At 39.4% G+C, this 25,339-nt stretch overlaps 1 protein-coding gene across 2 annotated transcripts in view; it reads right to left on the bottom strand.

Annotated features, from left to right (window-relative positions):
- Positions 1-633: 633 nt before the first annotated feature.
- arhgef7b (Rho guanine nucleotide exchange factor (GEF) 7b) overlaps positions 634-25,339 on the bottom strand; it is a 33,205-nt gene continuing 8,499 nt past the window's right edge. Inside the window, exons 3-22 of one of the 2 annotated variants that reach the window (XM_060859997.1) lie at positions 18,303-18,387; positions 17,958-18,088; positions 17,163-17,364; positions 13,957-14,042; positions 11,462-11,556; positions 10,730-10,825; positions 9,803-9,925; positions 9,205-9,343; positions 8,747-8,806; positions 7,117-7,263; positions 6,784-6,870; positions 6,628-6,697; positions 6,383-6,510; positions 5,934-6,137; positions 5,174-5,249; positions 4,974-5,063; positions 3,533-3,712; positions 2,755-2,854; positions 2,369-2,423; positions 634-1,794 (exon numbers count right to left, since the gene is read on the bottom strand). In XM_060859997.1, coding sequence (XP_060715980.1) covers positions 1,672-1,794; positions 2,369-2,423; positions 2,755-2,854; positions 3,533-3,712; positions 4,974-5,063; positions 5,174-5,249; positions 5,934-6,137; positions 6,383-6,510; positions 6,628-6,697; positions 6,784-6,870; positions 7,117-7,263; positions 8,747-8,806; positions 9,205-9,343; positions 9,803-9,925; positions 10,730-10,825; positions 11,462-11,556; positions 13,957-14,042; positions 17,163-17,364; positions 17,958-18,088; positions 18,303-18,387 — 2,277 coding nt within the window. In that variant the 3' untranslated portion in view covers positions 634-1,671. The remainder of the gene's footprint in view (positions 1,795-2,368; positions 2,424-2,754; positions 2,855-3,532; positions 3,713-4,973; positions 5,064-5,173; positions 5,250-5,933; positions 6,138-6,382; positions 6,511-6,627; positions 6,698-6,783; positions 6,871-7,116; positions 7,264-8,746; positions 8,807-9,204; positions 9,344-9,802; positions 9,926-10,729; positions 10,826-11,461; positions 11,557-13,956; positions 14,043-17,162; positions 17,365-17,957; positions 18,089-18,302; positions 18,388-25,339) is intronic. The other variant, XM_060859996.1, reaches the window with a different exon arrangement.

Consider the following 25,339-nt stretch of genomic DNA (forward strand, 5'->3'; position numbering starts at 1 on the left):
TGCAAACTCCACACACATGGCGGAGGCGAGAATCGAACCCCGACCCTGGAGGTGTGAGGTGAACGTGCTAACCACTAAGCCACCGTGCCCCCCTGCTAAGTAATTTAACATTCCTTATTTCCCAACTTAACTTTACTCCCAATACTTTACTTACTAACCAAACTTTCCTTATGTTTCTTACATACCATACTTCACTTAGTAACGGTACTATTTTCTTATAAACTTTATGCTTTTTAACTTTTTTCTTACTTACCTTAACTTCTTTTTCTTACTGTCATTACTTTTGAAATTAACTTGAAACACCAGCTTAACTTCCTTTATTAAGCATTCTTTTTTTGCTGGTTCACATTTGTAAATAATGACAATTTTTTTTGTTGCAATTTATTTGGAGGGAAGGACTTTTGTGTAGTGTAATGTAAAGTGTGGTAGAAGGCATTACCACAAAATTTCCAGATCACAGAGATATTAAAGGATAAATAAGCAATCTTTTATTTAAATTCACATAATTTATCATATAGATTAAAGTAGTCATAGATAGAACAGAAGGGTATGAATAGAAAGTTAGTAAGTACATTAGGAAGGAATTAATTGTCATAGAATTGGAATTGGAATGACGGAACAGAATGAACAATGTTTGCAGTAGACATTTTCATTTTATTTAAATACATAAATTAGACAGACGACATGTAAGAATGTTGAGTTGTCAGTTAGTAGCGCTGCATATTCAAAATATTAATTGCATATGTACTTGTCTTTTAGCTGGTCTTAGTATTGCAGGAAAAATGGCAAGTATGTTTTGGAATTTCCAAATTAAATTAAAAAAGGCACATCTGCAATTTTGAAATATAGCCTGATAGGATTTTTTTTGTACAAATTCATTAGCATTACCAATCAAAAATATTGACTTAAGAAAAAATGAAAAGAAACACAGCCAATGACTGACTGGTGCATGCAAGCTGACCAGAAAAAGAAGAGAAGTTTGTTTACAAAAAAAAAAAAAAAAAAAAGGTATTAGAAAAATCAGTTTCCTCTGAATGTTTACAGTACTGTACCTGCTGTGTTTTCTGGTGGGAAATGCATCTGTTTTTTTCACAGTGTTGCTATAGATTAATAAGAAGTTCTTGACGGAATGATTTTCTTGATTCAAGGACTCCCTGAGACGCTCGGTCAAACCGTGACATCGGATTATTTGCAGGAATGGTACATGCTGGTACACGCCGTCAGTGGAAGTACAGAAAGGATGTGACGGCAATGACAGCATTGAATAGGAAACATTTTTTCCTAAGACAGGGTAACTCATACTTAGCGTTATAGTTATATATTAGTGTATTTTTCTTAAAATGTTTAAAAAAAATTAAGGCAAACCCATAAGCTGTATTTGGCCACTTATTTTAGTATTTGCACCTTGATTTATACTTGCAGTTCAGAGGATATTTGGCAAAGACCAGCAAATTTGGCACTGGCAAACTTAAAGAGCATTTACTCAGCGATCAGATCCATTCCAGCCTCATAACATCTCCATTATCTTCAACACTATGCTCAGCTGAAAAACTTTCTTGGTCCAAAGTTATGCTGAGTTCTTCAGCTGCATCATGCTGTTTTACAGTATTTATTTTGTAATCCTCTGTCCGTGCCGGCATGGACCACATGCATAACAATCTTCGTTGAACTTTACAGATTTGTTTCATCCCATGACGGGTCATTCATGTTCTTTAATACTCTCCTGACTATTTTCTCCAGCTCTTTCCTTGCTTTCTGCTCCTCCTCCAAACTGCTCTTCATCCTCTTGTTATCCTGGAGAGAGAAAATTATAATGACCCGGGTCACGGCACCAGATATCTAGTCACAAGCAATTAAAGCTCAGCAGTGCCTGCTAAAGGGTTACAATTTCGAGTATTTGTCTAAATGTATTCTTTGCTGTTTAATAGGTTCTTAATGAAATCATAAAATGTGTAATAAACCTGTATACATCTATAAAATAAATAGTCTGTATAGGCTTGTCTCTGAAATGTACATGCAGGACATTTTATTTTTCTAGAATTATCATTTTATTCTTCACATTGTTGCAAATATGACATTTACATTATGTACAGCAAAGCTACTGCAATAAATATCTAACTTGGACAACTATCCTTTAGCTCAGTAAACCAACGTTTGTGTCATTAAAATGTTTCATTAAATGTCCACAGACTTTTCAAAATCTTTTTCCAAAACTCTTCCATGTCTGAAAAATAAAACTGTATTCTCTATGACTTCCAGAATTTAATGAACTGTAAGACGATGCATCATGTACATGATTTCCTATTAAACATCCAATCTGAAATCTCATACGCTGAAACATCTTTCATTATCAAGCATTAAAATGTACCTGCTTGAGTTCCTGAACTTCATCCCTCAGCGCATAAACAGTGTCCACCAAACTCCTTTAAAGAAAGTGATTAAAAAAACAGTACAATATTTAAAACTCAAACAGTGTCTGAAATATGGCATACAATGCAAATTGAGAATAAGTCACTCCTACTCCCTGATCCACTGGTGTTGTATTTACATTTAAGGTTCTGATTGGTGCTTAGATTTCATGATGTAATAATATTTCTCAGTAACGTGTTCAATACTAGATGATATGCCCGCTTGGAATGTTTGCTGTAATAATAAAACTGAATGAACAAAATCATAAAAAAAAACATTTTAGTAGGTTTTTTTTGTTCAAATTTTTTAAGGTTTCTTTTATACCTTTCATTCACAAATTCATACCTTTCTTCAATCACTGTCTGGCCATTGCTCTTTATTTCTTCTACAATGATCTTCTCCTCTTCAGGGAAAAGCATATGCAGCCCTGAATCCTTTCTTGAACCTGCTCCAAAGAAGAAAAAAAGAAGAAGAAAAAGTCACACGGCAGTTTGAAATGTCACAGTTGGAGGAAGTCATCTGGATAATGATCATTAACTTACAGCTGTTTCAGGTAACAATGCTCAAGAAGATAAACAAAGAAGATTGACACCGGTCATGCAAATATATTTCACATTATGTTACAATAGAGCACATAAAATCAGTAAAGTATAATTACTAATCCAATAAGTCTGACTGAATTGTGTAGCTTTTCTGACAATCTCTACAACGAAGATACGATCAGAAATATGACGAATTGCAAACATTTTATTACGCTGAAGGTGATTTACTTCTGGTTATTTTGGTCAGATGAGACTACAGCTTTGTATATGAAATGCTGGAAACTTGGATTTTGAAAATATTACATTATTATGAGATGTCCAGTAAAATCTAAGGCATAATATAATCTATTATCAGATCCAACTACACAATGACATTATACACAGTCACAGAAACCAGTATTCAATATAATATTCAGATACACTAGAACACAAAAGGACAGGCAGGAGAAGAAGCAGCTAGTCAACAGAAAAACTGACCTCTAACATCAGGACTATGAGGATAAAACAAAAAAACAAGTTGAGGGCATTCACAACAAATGAAGACTAGTAATCTAAGCGTGTTTATTTGCAGGAGCTCTTACGAGAGGTGGAACCCATCCTGTAACTATGGGTCGTCCATATACTGTCATAGTCCGAGTCTTCTGATTGGTCAGACGATATTTCCAGGCGCAACGCACTGGTACGGCAACCGGCTGTTTCCGTACGGGACTGGCCGATGTCAGCCAACACGTGATTATGCATCAAATCAGTGCCCTGCCATGCTAATGAATTTGGGGGCGGGTCAAATGATCAAACCAATCAAACGGAAGTGGGGGGAGGGGAGGGTTCAGGGATGGAGCAAACCAACGATGAAGCAAAGGTCATGTATTATGGTGATCCAAAAAGGGCGAAACAATTTATTTAAAATGGAAATGAACGCATGTTTAAATCAAATAGAAATAATGGAACATTATGGAGCACAGAAAAACAGGAGAAGGAAGTAAATGAGGAGGAAAAAAAAGAAGACAGAAAACAGAATGTGGTTAAAATAGACAAGCAGAATCCCTAAATTTCAGATTTAGTCTTTAAAATTTAAGAGTTAATGCAAGACACAAGGTAAGATTAGTGGAAAGATGATCACAGGATGAAACACGGTATCAATTTCCTTTATTGTGTCACAAATCACGCTAAGGTAGCTGAAATAGTTTGATGGCTGAGATGTCGTTATTCCTCAGAGCACTCGAATCAAACGATGATATGGTCAGAAAATCATGTCTATGTATAAATTATTTTCCAAGATTCTGCACAATAAACCAAATCATTTGCGTGCTGTTCGAGTGGCACTGGAAATTCCAGCACAGTGGAAATGTCCACTAATAAACACAATCTCCACTGAGAAAAGTCCAACAAGTGGGTGACCAACTATTGACTAGTAACAGTTCCACAGGCTCATCAATCATCATCATAAAAACACACTGGATGAGGAATTCTTCAATCTGATTGGTCAGATGGTATTCATTTTCTGTAATACATACATCAAGGCAAATCAGTTTGATATCAGTGCATTTGTTGTAGCATGACAGAGTTTCAGTTCATTCACAGATAAAGTGACAGTGACAAAGAATTAACAGCTTTCACAACAGATTTCACAACATCTATTGGATACAAAGAAAAATCCCTGTAATCAATGCTGTGGTTTTGATTCCACGAGCAACATCACCAACAATCAGAGGATCTTAAAGAGTAAATAAAATGAGGTGCATTTCTCCGTCCAGATCAGGTGTCATCGAGGCTGAAATAGTGCTCGCGAATGTTGAGTGCTAAACAAACTGAAAAAAGCCTCATTCAATAGATCTACTAATGTTTCACTATAACAAAACAGTCTGTGTGATAATATTCGTTGTACATTTTTACATTTATTTGTAATCGTGCTTTATCAGAAACCTGTATGTTTTAAAGAAATTCCAAGGAAAAAAGCAATTTGAATAAAAACAACAACTAAGGTTCAAGAGATTGATAAGCTCATTGATAGCATGATCTTACTTGAGTTAAGTGTTTGTCTTGTCTTGGCACTTGTGCAGTATGCCTCTATTACTTTCAGGATCTGCGCGTCCTCCTCCAAGGCTGCAGTGCCTGAATGGGGAAATCAGACAAGAACTGTGAGGTACACAAAATAATGTATAACTATGAACATGTCAAAAAACCTAAAGCAAAAGGTCTCGGCGTGACATGCATCAACATACTTTTCCTCAGAGAAAACTCATCATCTGAGGGCTTCCTGTCTTTGCGTTTGTGCAGAAGCTTCTTCATGCTCTTGTCCTGTGACAGAACAATAATAATAAAAATAAATAAATAAAAAACTATGAATATATATGCATAAACTGGCCATCAAAATGTGCATGACGACCTGGCTGCGTCACAGAGCAAAGTCTAGAGCACGAGACACAAGTAGACTGTTAAGCTGCAGTACTAGAGGCCCAGAAAAAGGGGGCCAATACTTTACAAAACACAGAATTGTGTTTGGGAAGATGATCCATCCTGCTGGATCAATCTAACAAATAAATAAATAAATAAATAAACAAACCCTGCTCTATTTGCCATTTAGTTAATGACGCCATTTCCTCTTAGCTATTGTGTGCTATAGTGATCAGGGGTGCCGATGATTTGGCCCAATCTAAAAAAACGACAAATTTGCCAATAAAAATCGGAAAAGGTTAAACCCTTTTCCTCTCTGTCGCTTCTCCAAATTTGACTTCCTTGAACAGTTAATTTTTGTTATCCTCCTCTAGGCAGGATCGTAGATGTGCCATATTCTTTCATTGTTTTAATACTGGTTTTCTTCATCTGCTAGATGTTTAAAGTTTGGATAGATTTATAACCCTTTTCTTAGGTATGTCCTCTAACAATCTCTGTGTTTATACTGAACACAAGTGGCACTTTAATGGCACACATGTATAATACTTCTAATACTCTGGAAAATAAAACACGTTCCAGTATCCAAACCTCTTTATAACAGAGAGCTGCTGATGCTTTTAAAGGTGGTGCTGGTCGCAGGCAGCTCAGGCTCCATGGTTTCTGGGTTTTTGGCGGCTCCAAGGGTCCCCACATGGTGCTGTGTGGGGTGCAGTGTGAGGAGTGGTGTGGGAGGGTGTGATAGGCTCCCCGGCTCTCTGAGTGTCGCGAAGGGGTGGGAGGGTGAGAGGGGAGCTGGTGGAGGAATCAAACAACACTGTGAGCTGAGAATATTTTAACGTTAAAAAAAAACACAAAAGGTGAAGTGTTCTGTCCAGAAGAAAGATGTGTGTCAATAACTGAGTCTAACAATAAAAAATAATCCCTGTTTAATAAAATCTGTTTATTTCCAGTTATAGACTCTGTGTGTGTGTGTGTGTGTGTGTGTGTGTGTGTGTGTGTGTGTGTGTGTGTGTGTGTGTGTGTGTGTCTATTCTGACCGTATGGCATGGTTTTAAACTGGAATTGCTGGTTGATGTGCGTTTGGTTTGGCGGTGAAGATGCTCCAGCCAGTCCTGTAGATCCTGAGGGCTATTGCAGATCACGTGGATCCTGTCAATCATACTCCCTACAGACGACACACACACACACAATCAATGCACATTGTGCTATATACATCACTCTAAATATCACAATACTGAATTATTAATCGTAACTATAATAAGTGTATTTATGATGCACATACCGCATATTTCAAAAGCATTTCTAATTTCTTCACTCTTGTTAACAGTCATCCCTGTTAGAGGAATTTTCCCCTGTGGAGCAGCAAAAATATGCTGTGATTTCCTGCAGACACTAGCTAAAAGCAAGCTGGTTGATAAAAACACACCGCCTTAGTTACCTGGTAGATAAAACAACTCATCCGAGGGCTGACAGAAAGCACCACCAGCACATGGGGGAAGAGCAGAAGGTAACGCTCATTTCTATCCTGAAAAAATGTAAGCAAAATAACTCATTCGTTATAAATACACAATCAAATATTTTACCTCTTAGCTAGCTGTTTAACATCAGAGAGCTACTACTGGAGAATATAGGCCTTATTAATGTTACTAAGTACACTTACTTTGTTTAATTAAAACTCAAATTAATTTTGGTCAGCAAATCTGGATGTGCTACAGTGGTGTGTGTGTGCGTGTGTGTGTGTGTGTGTGTGTGTGTGTGTGTGTAGACTCACCTCACTGCCATGGTTTTGCATGAGGACCTGAGACATGTAGAGGACGGTGCCCAGAGTCTTAATGCCCTCCCCGTCCCAACCACGCACCGGCTCATTCAGAATCTGAAGCTCCAGCTCCTTACGCTTCCTCACCTCCAGACACTGTGCCTAAGACATGCACACACACACACACATTGAAAACCTTCACAACCCTCAGGATGCACCATACATTACTATGACTGTTATTCCAGGTCCCGCAATCCTGTTCGCTCCAGTGTAGGACAGGCTTTCACCCAGCAGTCATTACTGTGAAAGCGACTTGCCGAGAAAAGCCGTATTCCAACTATTGTATGTTCAACAATAACGTACGAGGCGAGAGCAAGTGAAAATAAGACCCGAGGACAATAATGGACTGTATGTGGACAGTCTTAATGAAACAGCACACTGTGTCCACTTTCCCTCCCTTCATCTCTGTGTTTCTGTCTATTCTCTGTAACAGAACGATAAGAGGTGTTTGAGGGGATAAGCTGAGCCGTGATAGACAGCCTGAGAACAATGCAGAGAGAGAAAAAATGTGAGAGGGATGGAGGATTTTTATACAATCATGCCAAGCGAAGGATTTTGCAAGCGTGCAAACCTCTTAACACAGCCAAGTATTTATAAAAAAACATACTATAGTCATGTCATCTTCTAACACTGAATAAACATCCCAGACTCCATCTAACGCATGCAATCTGGATTAGGTCTTAAACAGAAAATGCTTAGAATAGAACATGTTTTGAGAAAATCCACCAATGCACAAACAGTAAAGCTTCACTAAAATTAATTTATTCATATGTTTTTCAGAACAACTGAAAGTTCACAGCTTTTTTCTGGGGGGTTTTTTCCCAACCAACCAGAAAGCAGGACAGTACATTTTGTGTGCAAACAAAATGCACACAAATGCATCATGACTTGGCTGTCCTGAGCCACATAAGCTACCATTTATGCTACGTGACAACAAATTAAAAAAAAAACTACAGCAAGGCTCTCTTTCATAGAAAAGCAGAGAATTTTATTCATTAATTGTAATGATGATTGTGCTGTAATAGGGAAAAAATCAGCAACGAGTTTCTCCAATAACAGAACTGCTTATTCCTCTTATATATCACAATGATTTGCCAATGCTACAAACTTTCCTGTCATAGTATTTATCCATATAAAGTTACACTGAATAATATAAAATGTCCACTTGCATTACTGTAGCTATAAATAGTCCTTCTCTCATCAGCCTGTTTTCTCTCTTAATGTTAAGCAGCTTGTCATGTTGCAGAGAAACCACAAAAACCTGCATCCTGAAAATGTTCCTGTCTGAAAACTTACATTTACGGCATTTTGCCCTACACCATGTCGATAATTACACACCGTGTGTGTGTATAGGTGTGTGTAAAGGAGCGTCTGTCCTTCAAGCCCTGTTTTTAGGTTAGCAGTTACTATAGAAACGATAATTCATGTTACTATTGGCAGAGCTGCTACTATGGAAACTTATCGACATGTAGATAGAACTTTTAATAGACCACACAGAAAGACTCCTGGAAACCTTTTGCTATGTTACAGACTACATAAACCAAAGTAGTTTAACTTGTGATGTCAATAAAATAAAGAGACTTACAGAAAGACTCTTGAAAGCCGTCAAGCTTTTCTGAATGTCTGGGTAGTCCGGGTGAAAATCCTAAAAAGAGCAAAAAGCACAAGTCTCCAGTAATCAATCATCCATCCATCAATCAATCCATCATTCAAATCTCTCTCTCTCTCTCTCACACACACACACATATGTAAATATACAAACACACACAGCAACACAAAACAGATGTTTAAATACTCTATTTAAATACTTGTCATTTTTCTCTGACAGCAAATAAATTGTTACCACACACACACACACACACACACACACACATACACACACATACACACAAATATACACATACACACACACATCTACACATACATACACATACACACACATATACATACACATACACACATATACACATATACACACATACATACATATACACACACACATACATACACAAACACACACACACACACACACACACACAGCACCTCCATGTGTCTCTCCAGCTCTTTGAGTAATGTGGGGTATTTGTCCAGTCTCATGAAGGGTTTACTCAAGTTGGTGGTGAGGGTGAGAATCCCAGGGCTGCTTGCACCCTTACTCTCCATAAACTCACCCAGTTCCTCACTGCACACACACACAGTATAAGAAATGACAACACACAGAATTATCACATCTGCAACATAAACAGACACTCGTCCTCTTTAATAGAGGCTTGTTTCTAGCAGCACATTGTACGCCTTTCAGTCCTAATCTCAGAGCATTTTAAAATTGTATGGACCGTCTTAGCAGCCAAAGCAAGGAAACCTTACCATCCTAATATGTGAAAGAACTACATCAACATCTTACCACATCCCTGTAATAAGCATATACAGACAGTGTGGAACTTCTAGAAGCCATTTTTTAAATGATAAACTGTGATGCAGTATACAAATAACAAATATTAAAATAACACTGAATATTGTGATCGTACCTAAAGCACCATATTTCACCTTGTCTAATTTTTCAACGTTTGTTCAGTATAACATTTTAGGCTCAATACAATTTAAAAAATAAATAAACAATAGTGTGCACATGTGAATATACCTGTGTTGTGTGAGGACGTTAACAGCAGACGGGTGGTTGGAGCAGTAAGTTACATAAAGGTTCTTCATTTGGGATATGAGCGACAGGAAGAAGCTCCCGATCCTTTGCTGGCTCTCTGGAAGTCTGCACACGCGCGCACACACACACACACACACACACACACAGAACAAGTTATTTAATTATTTCAGGTATAAATCAGTATTAAATATATTAAAGTTAGAATATTACAGTGTGTTACTGTATGTAGAGCCATAATACATGCACATGTGCAAATATGAGCATATAAAAGTGTTAAATTCTTATTTATTGTATATTTGTATTTTTATAAATATTAAGAATGCTTATACTATTATCATCATGTCCTTGATTCCTGATGAGGTGAGTAAAACATCACATCCTGGTTAGTTGTGCAGCAACCAAGTGACTGAGTGATACAGCTTTTGAACGCTGTTCCGTATTGTGGTGTTATATAACGTTATAAAGTTTCTTCCTGCATGGAAGTTCAAAATAAACAGCAATCAAAATGGAATATAACCACGTGGATGAGTTTGTGTGTTTTAAATAGAGAATACTTTATAACCGGATTCATATGGATTGCCATTTTAGTTAGTCTCTCTAATACAATGCGCTATTTTGACTACCGTGCAGTATTCGAGTGAGTCCAATACATACAAAAGACTAAATATGTCAGTTACTCAAGAGAAGGGAATATGTTTTAAAATACAGATGATGTATTTTACAGATGAGGTGCTCGGTGAAATCATGAAAGCCACCAGCAGATGGCCTCAGATGCTCACAAGAAGAGTCTCAGATGGCATGCATCAATTGCTTCACTTAAATCCCCCTTATATACTACTGCAGGTCTCTTAGCTTTAACTTTACAACAGGAAATGGCACAAGTACGCTCTCACATCAACTTAGACTTACTTAGTGCATTCCTCTAGTGACTGAACCAGTGTCTGCTGGAAGGAGCTGATCTCTTCTAGATTGCCCAGAATGTGAGCGATATCAGACCCGGTGACTCTGAGAAAGAGAATGAGGGAGATATGAGTGTTAATAAACCAAATTAGCAAAGAAACATGCATGTTAAAAAGGGTTATCTACAGTAAGGACCCTGCGCGATCCCATAAAATAACAGGAGGGGCACAGAAGAGCAGTCAGTATCCAAAATGGAGGAAGGCATCACGTCAGCTCTTTTTAAGTGTAAGGTATTAAACGTTGTTCCTTGTGGTTAAACCGTACCTGTTTAACAACACCTTAGTAAATTGTTAACTTAAAAACAAACAGCTGCAGTTTTTTCCCCCCAGTGTCGGTCACATGACAATTCCAACATGACAGAGTTGAGAGTATGTCAGGACTGTATTCACACCACGCACACAAAGCCTATGCAGTAGGTACTGAGTCAAACACAGTGGGTACTGAGTCAAACGCATTTGGTACTGAGTCAAACGCATTTGGTACCAAATCAAACGCATTTGGCACCGAGTCAAATACAGCAGGCACTGAAACAAACACAGTAGTCACTGAATCAAATGCAGTAAGCACTGAATCAAACGCAGTAAGCACTGAATCAAATGCAGTAAGCACTGAATCAAATGCAGTAAGCACTGAATCAAATGCAGTAAGCACTGAATCAAATGCAGTAGATACAAGAGCTACCTGTCTGTTGGCTGCAGTAGTCTCAAGTATGTTGAAAGCAGTGTTTGGAGCTCTTTACCATATTCAGTTTCTGTCTGCACAATATTCTGGATCACCTAAAAAAACAAAAAAAAAAACAGACATTTTATAAATACATGTACAGACAATATTTGTTTAGATTTCAGATTCAAATTTGTGGTGCTAAAGCAAAGCAAAGCAAAAAATAAAATAAAATAAAAACTAATAATAAAATCAAATAAAAAGAACACCTTTGCCTATCAAATATCATGTTTCCTGAATAGTATTAAGTCATAAGCTTTTGATGCTACTATTCATTCTTTTTCCTACATACTGCCAAAGGGTGCCGATTTAACACGTTAAAGAAAGCAGTACTAAATGGCCGAAACTGAGCTGAGGGAGAATGAGGGAGCCGGGATTGCATCCATAATTCATTTCAGCCTAAAAATAAAATTTGAGAGCCCAGTGGCCCAAGCAATTTGAATAATTAGCCTTGCAGCCTGAATGTAGAATCACTATCATACGCACCGCTTCAAAACAACACACATACTGTATATCACATATAAAAGCTTTCCCATTGACAGCTGACAGTTGTGTAGGATGCTTTAATACAGCCTCTGAATCATGACCTCATCTCTGAGTGCACGGAGGCCAGAATCTCTAAAGCAATTATAAACCACAGAGAAATAAAAGAGAGAAAAGGAAGGAGTGGGGGATGACAGAATCAGGCCAGTCACAGCGGAAATAAGTCTGAAAGCCACCTTCTCTGATGAAGAACCCACAATAGGAGAAAGGCAGACTGGGGCCTGACATTTCAAAAGCTTTTCATTATTTAGAGACAAACGTAACTACACATTAGAGTACCATCAACTACAGAATTATTTTCACTCTTTTAATGAGAACATGCGAGGATAATACAGTATGTATCTGCTGTACTGACGGCTCACTGGGACCGTTAAAGCTTTATGTAAACACCTCAATCGAGCATGACACAAATGATATTACAATTGGAATTAAAGGGGTGGGGTAGAGCTGAAATTATCTGGTAAAATTAGCCATGTAAACAACAACTCTTAACAACAAAGTGTGCAGACCTGAAAACCTGAGACGGATTTTATACAGAAGCTCATTTTGCAATTCTGCAAGCACTCTTTGATTCCGATCACAGGTTTTTCAGTCAGTCGTTTTTGTCTGGGTGTGCATGTGCTCATTTGTGGTGGTTATAAATCATTTGGCTTTTTGTTGAGAGTATTTATTATTTATGTATCCATTAAGCAATTTTAATATCCGGTTCAGATGACAGGGAGATTTCCACATGTGCACAATCATAGCAAGAGAAAGAGGAGATAGTCAAAGGCAACAACAGTTGGGAAGGAAAAAAACAAAGACAAATTTCATACTGAGTGGTGTGTGTCTTTTATATATAAATACATATATGAATTATGATTGAGCAGTGTAACAAGTTTGCTAATTCTCTGGAAGGGTGCCAATAATTCTGGACAATAGGCCTTGGTATAAAATTTCACCGTTAATTTAATTCCATGCCACGCCGTGCAACAACACACTCACACAAACTCACAAGACTAAATCAAATTTATTTAAATCACTTAACTCTAACCATGAAACAGGACCTGTCTCCCTGACTGTGTGTGTGTGAGGGGGAAGGAGGGAGAGAGAGGGATATTATATATATATATATAATAGAGAGAGAGAGAGAGAGAGAGAGAGAGAGCGAGAGAGAAAGAGAGAGAGAGGAAAGTGAGTGTTAAGGGCCTCAGACACAGCTGTCCCAAAGACCAGTGAAAAGGAAACAACGACCTACATTACAGCTCCACACTCAGACACACACACACACACACACTAACACTGTAACACAACAATTTAAACTCAGTCTAACTGACTCACAGACACGCAAACATCACTCTGACCTGACACCTGACACTTTAACTTAAACAGCAGGAGACGAGATATTCACCAAGGCTACAGGTCAGAAACTCAAATTCACAGACAGACAAACAGACAGACAGGCAGACAGACAGACAGACAGACAGGCAGACAGACAGGCAGACAGACAGGCAGACAGACAGGCAGACAAGGAGACAGACAGACAAGGAGACAGACAGACAAGGAGACAGACAGATTGTAGGTAAACAGAAATAGAGAATGTAGGAAAAGCAACAACAAAAAGAAAAAATGTGAGGAATGCAAGGGAAAACAAAATGTACGTCTGTGTGCTGTGTGAGTTTACAGCAGTGATGCTGCCTAGTCTGTGTGACGTGTGTGTGTGTGTGTGTGTGTGTGTGTGTGTGTGTGTGTGTGTGTGTGTGTGTGTGCACAACAAAGAACAAAAAGAGGTAGAGGGAGAGAGAGTTAGAGAGTGAGAGAGAGAGAACTACACTCCTTATTTGTAGTAGTAGTAGTAGTAGTAATAATAATAATCATCATCATCATCATAATCTGCTGGTATGTCAGTGTGTGAGCTGCTGATTGACTCGTACCAGGTTGTAGTAGGCTTTAGTAGCGCTGGTTTCGAATACTTTGGGAGGACTCTTCAGCGTCCCGGGCTTGGGGGATATGGGCTTGTCTGCAGAACAAACAGAGCAGGGAGGAAAAGACAAATAAGTCATACCAGGCATCATGTGGAGACATTTTGTTTCTATTAGATTGAATATTAGATGTGAACTGCTCCTGAAGGGCAAGATGAAATGAAGCAGATAAAACATCCACCATCGGAGCAGATCAGTACAAAGCACTCGATTTCAGCTCAGTGTGAAGGATAAAAAGAAAAAGTGTGTGTTTGTGTGTCTGTTTCAGGCTCTCAGGGTGTAGAATCAAACACTTCAGGTGTGAAGCGTGAAATGAGAAATGTGGCTGTGGAGGAGAGAGTGACTTTCAGAAAACACCTGAAACAGATCAGACGCACAAATGCAACCAAAATGTCCTGTAACGTAACCACAACGTAACAAAAAAACCGCAAAACATGTTTCAAGACTCTCTCTCGCACTCACTCACTCACGCACGCACGCTCTCAACCTCTCTCTATCCCTATCTCTCTCACCCTCACCCTTTCTCGCTCAGCCTCTCAACCTCACCTCTCTCTCTCTCGCTCTCTCTCACTCACACCCCCCTCTCTTGCTCCCTCTCAAATCAATTTATTGGCAGGACTGTCTTAGAAGACAATGTTAAGCTTTTTAACAGGTATAGACTATTAAACATTAGTGTAATCTTTATTTATCTATTTTCCTTTCATTTTGCTTTAAATGTGACTTAAATATATTTAAGAAAAATAAATCAAAAGAAAATACATGCATAGATACATATATCAGTCAAACAATCTAAAGAATAGATAGATAGATAGATAGATAGATAGATAGATAGATAGATAGATAGATAGATAGATATAGACATATATAGATAGATATAGACATATATAGATAGATATAGATACATACACAAAAAAGAAGACATTGGGAGTCACATGGAATAAGGGGAGCAGTAGGGCAGGAGTGTTAAAGGTGAAAGAAAGGACAGTTTCACTAAAACTACTGTATAGTGATGAAGACTCTGTGTCTCTACCTCATGTAGTGGCAGGATGACACGTACTGAAGCTCTCTCTCTCTCACTCTCTCCCTATCTCTCTCACTCTCCCTCAACTTCTCCCTCCCCCACTTTCTCTCCCTTTTTCCCTCTCTCTCCCTCACCCTCCCTCCCTCTCTTTCTCCCTCCCTCTCTCACCCTTTCCTCCCCCCCATCTCTCTCTCTCTCATATATATATATATATATATATATATATATATATATATATATATATATATATATATATATATATATATATATATATATATATATATATATACACACACATATACATACATACACACACACACACACATATACACACACACACACACACAGGTAAGAACAGCTCCAGGCAGATGAGTGAACAGAGGCAGCAGTAGAACGCTGCTGTGTTGACCTAAAGGGAAACAGCACTCAGTGCCTGCACCACTTCCTGTCTTTGTCTGAGGAAACAGTTTCCTTCCTGCTTGGGATGTTAGTGTGCACTGTGATGTCATCCAAAAGAATCCTTATTCATTTGCATTTATGTAGTGATGTGAAACCACAGATGCCTATGGAGTGCTGCGGTTAACCAAGGTGGCTTTGAGACAGAGTGTGTGTGTGTGTGTGTGTGTGTGTGTGTGTGCACACATGTCCCTGTGTGGTTTTGGGGGTTGAACTACAAGTTTCACTCTCAATAATGCTAACACGCCTTCTACTGTATATAGAGAAATACAAAGGGCCCCGAAACATTCATCTGGCTTTAGTGTATGATAAAAGATCACCTATAACAGCAAATCCACACAGAGCAGAAGATGAAGCCGACAGTGCCTCATGGGCCTTTATACAGGAACCCGAACAGGAAAACCTCACCCAAACATTCACATGGTTAATAATAACTTAACGCTAGCAGTCTGCCAGCTCTTCTCTAGCTTTCATTGACATCTTCATTTAATCTGGTGGCTTTGCAGTATATGTGCCATTAATAGACACATTTTTGATACCCAAACTGGAGACGTGTCGTTTCCTGCGATTGAATCTGGAGTCTAATATCCTCTGTGCTGCTCTCTGAACTAGCATACGGGCTTTAATCTATGTAAAGGTTAATTGTCCTTTTAATAGCCTACGCTGTGCTCAGAGGAAGCTTTATGATGCTTGGCTCACAAATGCCAAACCGAATGGGGCTTTAAAATATTCTGGTGGCATCACAAGGCCAGATTTGAGGCACACCAATTCTGACAATCAAAATCATGACACATGACACAACAGGAAACAAAACATAATAAAGTTATTATTCTGTTATCAAGCTAGTAATCAATGCATTAATGATGTTTACAGAACTATAAGCTTCTATCTTGAAGAATAAACATGTTCAATTTAATTCGGTTTTATTTGTACGGCGCTTTTATCAATGGGCCGTGTCACAAAGCAGCTCTAAAGAAATATATCGATTCAGGAAATACGTTCTAAATTTTAAATGTATCCCTGAGAAAGCCAGAAGCAAAACTGGTGAGGAATCCTCATCTGCGTTACACTAAAGAGTGAGATAATAAATAATTCCTTATATAATTAATTGTGTACTTACTATAGGATCAAATAATGTGTGTTTTGTCCTTGTGTAACCAGGACAAACAAAATGCCACAAGAATCCCACAAGACCACATCTCATCCCCCTAAATGTTTCCTGATTACCTCAAACACCTGAAACGTGACTGGGCTACAATGCAAGCGATGAGGCAGAGCTTTGTGATTGACAGGTAAGTAGAGACGTCTTCTCAGTCGGGTTAGATATTGACGCTGTAGTTATGGCATCATAGTTAGTCATGTCTTATAATCAGGTTCAAATGCATTTGCATCCATTATCAACTACCACTCATGTGCGTTACTCAGTGGTTCTTATCCTTCTTGCTATGACTTCTCAGAAATGTACACTCGGTTCCTGACATCATCAGACACAACATCATGGCGTCAGCGAGACTTTCTTTCTCTTTCAGCTCCTAAGTAAACGGAGATAAATCCCTTGGAAGAAATGGAAAAGCGGTTCTCAAAAACAGATTTCTAAGAAAGAAGAACTATTACTGAATAATTTCCTTTTTGGTCATGTAGCCACGGATGTACATATAAACATTTACACTAAAAAACTCACCACTTCCTTTGATCTCTTTGACGTAGTTGCTAGGGAACCAGCCGCTCTTGCCGTTAAGCGTGCCTTCCCACCAGCCCCCGTCCTCCTGTCGAGTCACCTGGATGATGTCACCCTTGTTGAAGCATAATTCGTCTTCATTCGTCTGCTGGAAATTAAACCGCGCCTTCACCAACAGCTGAGCTGAGCTGTTCTCAGACATGTCCTGATGTGTTACAGAGAGAAAAAAGAGAGAATGAGACAGAGGAAGGAAAAGAGACAATGAAAGAGAAAGATGCAACACTATTTCCAACAGAAATCAAATTCTTTTTATTAGTGATTAGCTTTATTAATAGTTTTCATTTTTTACTGCTACTAGCTTTAATCATATATATTTTACATCTACTAGCTTTAATCATATATATTTTACATCTACTAGCTTTAATCATATATATTTTACATCTACTAGCTTTAATCATATATATTTTACATCTACTAGCTTTAATCATATATATTTTTACTGCTACTAGCTTAAGTAAAGGTTTTTAGCTTTTACCGCATTCAACAAAAATGCTAAATTTTAGCACTCAGCACAATAAACTTTAGATTTTTTGCATAGTACTAACTTTAGTAATATAGTTTTACCTGGTAATAGTTTACTAATAGTTTCTCTTTTTTTTTTTTTAACATTTAGTAATGTTTTATTTACCTGATAGCTTTTTGGGTTTTTTTTAAACTGGGACTAAATTTAGTAATATATTTTTGTACCTGGTAGAAGATTTAGTACTAGATAGCTTTGGTAATGGTTTTAATACTGACCAGACTGCAGTACTGACTGTGCACTCGTTTGGATGATCTCCTGCGAGGAGGCTGACAGTTCAGGGAGTCAAAGGACTTGATTCTCAGAGAGGAGTGTTGGACACATATGGAGTCACTGCCTGATCCAGTATCTGTACATCCAAATAAACCTTCAGCTTATATTATAGTGACATACACAAGCACATGTGTACACACAAACAAGCACATTGTACAGCTGTTCACAAACAGGCTCGATAGACTTCATTACAACATGCATAAGGGAGAACATCAGGAGAACAGACAATTTCATTTGTCCAGGCATACTATGATTTGCAAACACACACACACACACACACACACACTTACCTGCTGTTGCGTTGTTAAGGGCAACCAAGGAATTCAGCACCTTGGTGAAGTTTTGGCCCTGAAACAGGTCATCAGCCTCAAATGCCTGCACACCAAAAAAATAAAAAAAAATCAGTGCATCAGTTCACTAAAATCCCACATTTACCCACATTTATTCCGGTTAAACTTGTCTGACAAGCCCAAAAATTAAGGATGTGACAAAAGCCACACTTCAGGCCAGAGCAACCACTTCTTCATTATCTGAAGGTAAATTAAACACAGTTGATATCAAGTGGTTCTGTGTATGAGGTTCTGACTGTAGTGAGTTCAGTGGCCAGTTATACAGCTCAACCCGTAAGACGTTGAACCTCTAAACCTACTCAATACCTTCATCCTCATCACAGATGCTTTGTAATTTTTCTACATTTCATCTTCTATAACAGCAGAACGTCCATCTCCAAACAACTAGCAGACGAGCTACCTGGTAGCCAGTTCGCATGTCACAGTGAAATTCAGTACCCAAGGCTTCATTTGCATGGCAGTGTTAATGGTTTATTAAAAACATAATCTACAGCATGTCCTCTAGAGATGCAATGGTTCAAAACTGTGGAACTTATTAATGGCATCATTACATATCGTTCCCTAAATCATTCACATATGAAAGCAGTTTTGGTGAGTGTACAGCAACACTAACAACACAAAAACTAAACTACAATAACAGTTTTTCGGATTATTATATCAAATGAATATGTTTGGTTTTTTGCACATTAGCGCAGGACTCCGTAGTGACGGAATTACGGTAACAAATGACACGACTGGAAGTTCCTTGAACCCTGTGGAACCATCGCCATCATCGCTGTCTTTACTGGGCCACCGGATGCAACATTATAAACATGTACGGCTGAAAAAAATACTTTCTTTAATATACTTTTACCAAGTAGCATTGAGCTGAAAATGTACTGACAAAACCAGTGAAAGAAGCTAAAATATGGTCTGGCTAATTGCTAGCAATCATAATGGGTTGTGTATCCATTTGATGCTGTAAATGCTGTTAGAGAAATGACTCGTTTGTGTGTAAACCTTAGATTTCGGCAATAGCCAAAGATCAGTGGGGGCTTCGGGAGGAAAAACCCATCAAGGAGAGAGTTGAGAGTTGACGAGTTGACGATTGCTCTGCTTCATTCATCAGAGCTGGAGCTACAGTCTCTGCAGGTCTGAGGTTTGTGAAATCACAGGTCAAAGTTCACCTTGATAAAGTCAGTGTGAAGTGAAAGTAACTGCAATCAAAAGCTCACATCTCCTATAAATCTTACACGTGTTCTTCCCCTTCGCTTTTCCGCCAAGAGAAATTTGATCTAAACAGCATTAGTGCCTCAGAACAATGCTTAGAATAGCTTATGCAAACACAGTAGCGGCATGCAAAATATCACACAGGGTCCGTTATTCGCTAGTTTTGCCTTGAAGCTCTCATGAAGTCACACACAGGAGACAGACACACACACAGGAGACAGACACACACACACAGGAGACAGACACACACACACAGGAGACAGACACACACACACAGGAGACAGACACACACACACAGGAGACAGACACACACACACAGGAGACAGACACACACACACAGGAGACAGACACACACACACAGGAGACAGACACACACACACAGGAGACAGACACACACACACAGGAGACAGACACACACACACAGGAGACAGACACACACACACAGGAGACAGACACACACACACAGGAGACAGACACACACACACAGGAGACAGACACACACACAGGAGACAGACACACACACACAGGAGACAGACACACACACACAGGAGACAGACACACACACACAGGAGACAGACACACACACACAGGAGACAGACACACACACACAGGAGACAGACACACACACACACAGGAGACAGACACACACACACAGGAGACAGACACCCACACAGGAGACAGACACCCACACAGGAGACAGACACCCACACAGGAGACAGACACACACACACAGGAGACAGACACACACACACAGGAGACAGACACACACACAGGAGACAGACACACACACACAGGAGACAGACACACACACACAGGAGACAGACACACACACACAGGAGACAGACACACACACACAGGAGACAGACACACACACACAGGAGACAGACACACACACACAGGAGACAGACACACACACACAGGAGACAGACACACACACACAGGAGACAGACACACACACACAGGAGACAGACACACACACACAGGAGACAGACACACACACACAGGAGACAGACACACACACACAGGAGACAGACACACACACACAGGAGACAGACACACACACACAGGAGACAGACACACACACACAGGAGACAGACACACACACACAGGAGACAGACACACACACACAGGAGACAGACACACACACACAGGAGACAGACACACACACACAGGAGACAGACACACACACACAGGAGACAGACACACACACACAGGAGACAGACACACACACACAGGAGACAGACACACACACACAGGAGACAGACACACACACACAGGAGACAGACACACACACACAGGAGACAGACACACACACACACAGGAGACAGACACACACACACACAGGAGACAGACACACACACAGGAGACAGACACACACAGGAGACAGACGCTTCTACTGTATATCTGAATGAGATCCACAACATTAGTGCCGGGAGACCTCTGACAAATGAAGACTAAAAAACAGCAGATTAAAAAACAACAACGACAAAGTTTTGTGATGTATGCTTGTTTTTTTTGTTAATTAATCTATCACATATTCCCTCGCTTGTGACACACACACACTTTTTCAGCTACCTATGTACACCAGTGCAAGAATGTGTGTATTCGTGTCTGTCTGGTTGTTCAGACTCCAGACTCTCTGTTGTTCCTGCAGTTCATCAGAGACCTCATACTGGCCTGATAAGCCCAGCTCACTACAGCCTCAGATCCCAGCTGAACATTGGATGTGATGTGATGTGAGGCAGGACATTTTTCTTAAAATCCAGTTTCACCAGCACATGTTTAAGCATACGAGTCTTCTTACCATAAGCACGTTTCACCATCGCCTCCATTCGCAAGTCCAACAAGATGTCAGCCATTTTGATTCTTGTGCATTTTGACAGATATCAAATATTTTAAATCCTAGACCTCCTTGGGCATTTGACAGATTTGCTCCCGACTAAATGTTGTGATCGTGACCGTGGTGATCGCGATGCTGAACTGTGAAGTAGTTATCGCTATCGTAAGTGGCGTTGCCATGGCGAGGAGACCGCTTAACACGATGTACCATAGAATACAAGGTATAAGGGATACTTATATAAACACTCTTAATTCTCCTTCACGAAGGTTCAGATTCACGCCAAATTTCACCAAAAAAAAAAAAAAAACATGCACCAGTGTGAACTGTAAGGCGACGATGCACAAACAGGAAGTGTACGATAACTCCACCGAACCTCATGTAATGAAACTTGCAGCTCAAACAGAGCATGTTTTTAGGAATCCAACTCCGTGAAGACCTTCATAAACCATGCGATGTGGGTGAAGTTCGGATGAATGTTCAGTGACGTGACAGAACATCCTCCAAATGTTCATGAAACGTTGCTGCATAGTGGTGCTTGGACCCACTCATCGCTGCTTGCAGCAGGAAGATACAAGTTACTAATCCAAGTTACACGATCCACCGATTACGTTTCTTTTAAACTCGTACCATATTTTTGTCTCTAGTTTTCAATCAAGGAATTGGGTTCAATTTTAGAGCATGTGGTGTTCTTCTCATTTTGCTGTTACATGTTTAGATTTGTTTAACTGTTTTTTGTACATTCTCAGAATAACATAGTTGTTGTTTTTTCCCGGACTGAATCTGCAAAGTCCGGTTTTGTAACCCAACAAACCGAGGGTGAATTTCAAAGCGCTGGCAGCTGCAGTCTGTTTAAACCCAAAGCAATGAAGAATGATTGACAGAGTTGCTAAAATCACACCAGGAGGTGCCGAGGTACGCTGACAACAGGCTTGTGGAGAGTGTTATATAATCAGGAAAGAGCCTCGAACCTTGGAATGTTATCAGCAGAAGATAATCAGTCTTAAAGACGGTACTAGTGAAAAGAAACATAATCAGTGGATCTTAACTGACTTGTTTATCTCGTGTGTTTTTCCTGCTTTCTTGGAATCACCACCAAAAACACCACATGATGTAAACTTTCTATTCCCTGATTAATAAAATAAAGATAAATAACTTTTATTTTTACTTCTTCCAAAATGATCCAAAAAAGTGCCACAGCAGCACCTCCTACGGAACATGAGGTTACATTTTGACAAACCATGTAAAATCATGGTATAATGTGGAGTTAAAAAGGGATAAGAATTAAAACATGACATGGCTTGTCGTAGGAAAAGAATCATCAAGAGGGCGATGACACGTGACCCAAAGTCGGTTCTTTTCCAAGAACCCTATAACAGCACAAATTAAAAATTTATTAAAAGAACTATTCAGGGTGCTTTTTATCCGTTTATAATTACATCTAGTGTGCCAAGATAGTTCCTGTATACACTTTCATTATAGAACAGCTCATAACCAGTCGTCCCCTCAGGAGCCTTTTCTTTTCTTTTTTTTTCCCCTTTCTCGCTCGCTCTCTCACTCAAGTTCAATTCTAAATGCTTTAGCCATTAGGGATATTAAAGGCATGACACAATCTCCCCACTGTCAATGAGAGAGACTCTATCTAGTCGGTGATGTATATGAGCTAACGATGATGCTCATCATCTCTACACTGGCTACCTGTTAAGTATAAAATTGGTTACAAACTGCTGCCTCCTATGTATAAGGCTCTGTAAAGTTTAGATCCTGAACAGTTTTGATCCTCTTCTAACACGCAACAATCCTTCACGCTCTTTGAGATCACAAAACTCAGGACTTCCGGAATATCAGTGTCTACTAAAGCCTTCCTGACAGTGTTCGGGGCTCAGACACACTTTCCCAGTTTAAATGTAATAAATGTAGATTAAAGACACATCTCTGGGGCTTTTTACACCTGGTCACTTCATGCGTTTTCTGTGATCAGATATCTATCCGATGGTAAAAAGTCCAGGTCTAAATGACCTCCGAAACGTTTTCGAGACAGATATAAATCCGATGGATCAAACCCCTTCAGGAGGAGGTCTGGGACGCATTTCAGATGAAACTGGACAGGTGTAAGTGAATGTGATTGTTTAAGCCACATACGTCAGCGCTATACTCCTCCCAAACGGAAGTACGTCACTCACAGGTGATCTTTCACCCAGGCGTCTCGTTGGGTCTTAAAATGCGCTGCTGCTGCCAGCGAAAATGCAGCAAACAGTAAATGCTGTTTTTTGTAGCATAACCGTCGTAACAAGTTTTTTCGTCTTCTTTTTGATTGCGTTCTGAAAACCGCAGACACCAAAGCGTGTTCAGTTTCAATTACCCCGGAAATGAGGTAAAATATATTAGCATTTTGGGCGGGAGTAGAAAGATCAGATTGATGTCCCATTCGCCAAGACGCATTTATGTGGCCTAATGTAAATGGAACAGTTTTAACAAATCAGATAACTATCGGATCAGAGAAAACACATGAAGTGACCAGGTGTAAAAATGCCCTCTTTATCCAGGTGTACACGTAATACATCCTACACCCGTGTGCTCCAGTAGATACACGTATATTATCTAGTTGTGTTTAATATTATGAATAGCAGCTACATTAATTCCTCTCCACTTGCTTCTCTTTTTCTACCCATCCCGAGGCATCCAATGATTGTGCCAGCTTTTACAACAATTTATAATCACACCGGCACCCAAATGAGGATGAGGTTCCCTTTTGAGTCTGGTTCCTCTCAAAGTTTCTTCCTCTTCCATCTAAGGGAGTTTTGCTTGCACAATGGGGATAAATACAAACACATTTAAACAGAAGTCTGATATTAATCTTGAATTTTTGTATAAATCTTTGTAGAATTTTTTGCAATATTTCTTATGTTCTGTAAAGCTGCTTTGAGACAAAGTCCGTTGTTAAACTTGCTATACAGATAAATCTGAATTGAACTGAACGCAACACGACAGCCTTCACACGTCCCGGCTAGTAGCTGTCATGTGACAGAGAGCGCTGACATGTGGGGGGTGAATTGGCAGGAGACCAAACTGGGGAGAAACTGGGGGAAAATCCAGTCCCTTAAAAGGAAATAGTTTTCAGCTTGGCACGTAAGTGATAAACTGCAAAGTCTGCTTTTGTAGACGATAACAAAGGACTTGTTACAGCATTGCTTCGCCGATGCGATGTTTATAATTAAATAACACACTTTTTTCGGTCTGTTTATTGCTCGCCTTAAATAATGTAGAGTATCTGCTATACAGTCTCCTACGAGCGAGTTGTTCCTATAGACGTAATCGTAGATCAGAACAGAAGCACTAATATAAATAGCATTAAAAAAAACACCTACTAGAAATAAAATATTACAGCTTGAACAACCGTCAGAATCTTCTAATCCTCTAAAACCTGCTAATCTTCACCGATGGAAGTTTAGACTTCATCATGTTTATTAGATACCAGTTGAACAGGAACTGAAGTAAAGTTCCACCTCCTCCACCGGTGACAGTGGTGTCAGAAATCTCTGACTGTAAAGCTGCACTGCTTTTAAGGTCCGTACACACACACACGTATTTATCGACTGTAATAAACGTCTAAGTGTTCGCGATGTGACACACGTCTACATGCTTTGTGTAATGATTGCACTGTCACTGTGAAACCTTTATTTTCCTTCTAAGAGAGGAACTGTTTTCCTTTCTTAGAGTTTCCCCTCCTTCTTATTCTCTGGAGAGCCTCTCACTGGGCTGGAGTGTGCCTGTCCCTGAAAGCCATTAATGAACTGTAAGACAGGCTTATTCAGACATACAGCTCTGTTCACTACAATAGAGCGCTTGTGTTGAGGCTGACCGTGGGCCAGAGCTACAGATAAAACCAGCGTCAGTGCAGAAACGGTGAAGCGGTTGTCGTTGAGAATCG

The sequence above is a fragment of the Tachysurus vachellii genome, chromosome 24, assembly GCF_030014155.1.
Source record: "Tachysurus vachellii isolate PV-2020 chromosome 24, HZAU_Pvac_v1, whole genome shotgun sequence".
NCBI lineage: Eukaryota > Metazoa > Chordata > Actinopteri > Siluriformes > Bagridae > Tachysurus > Tachysurus vachellii.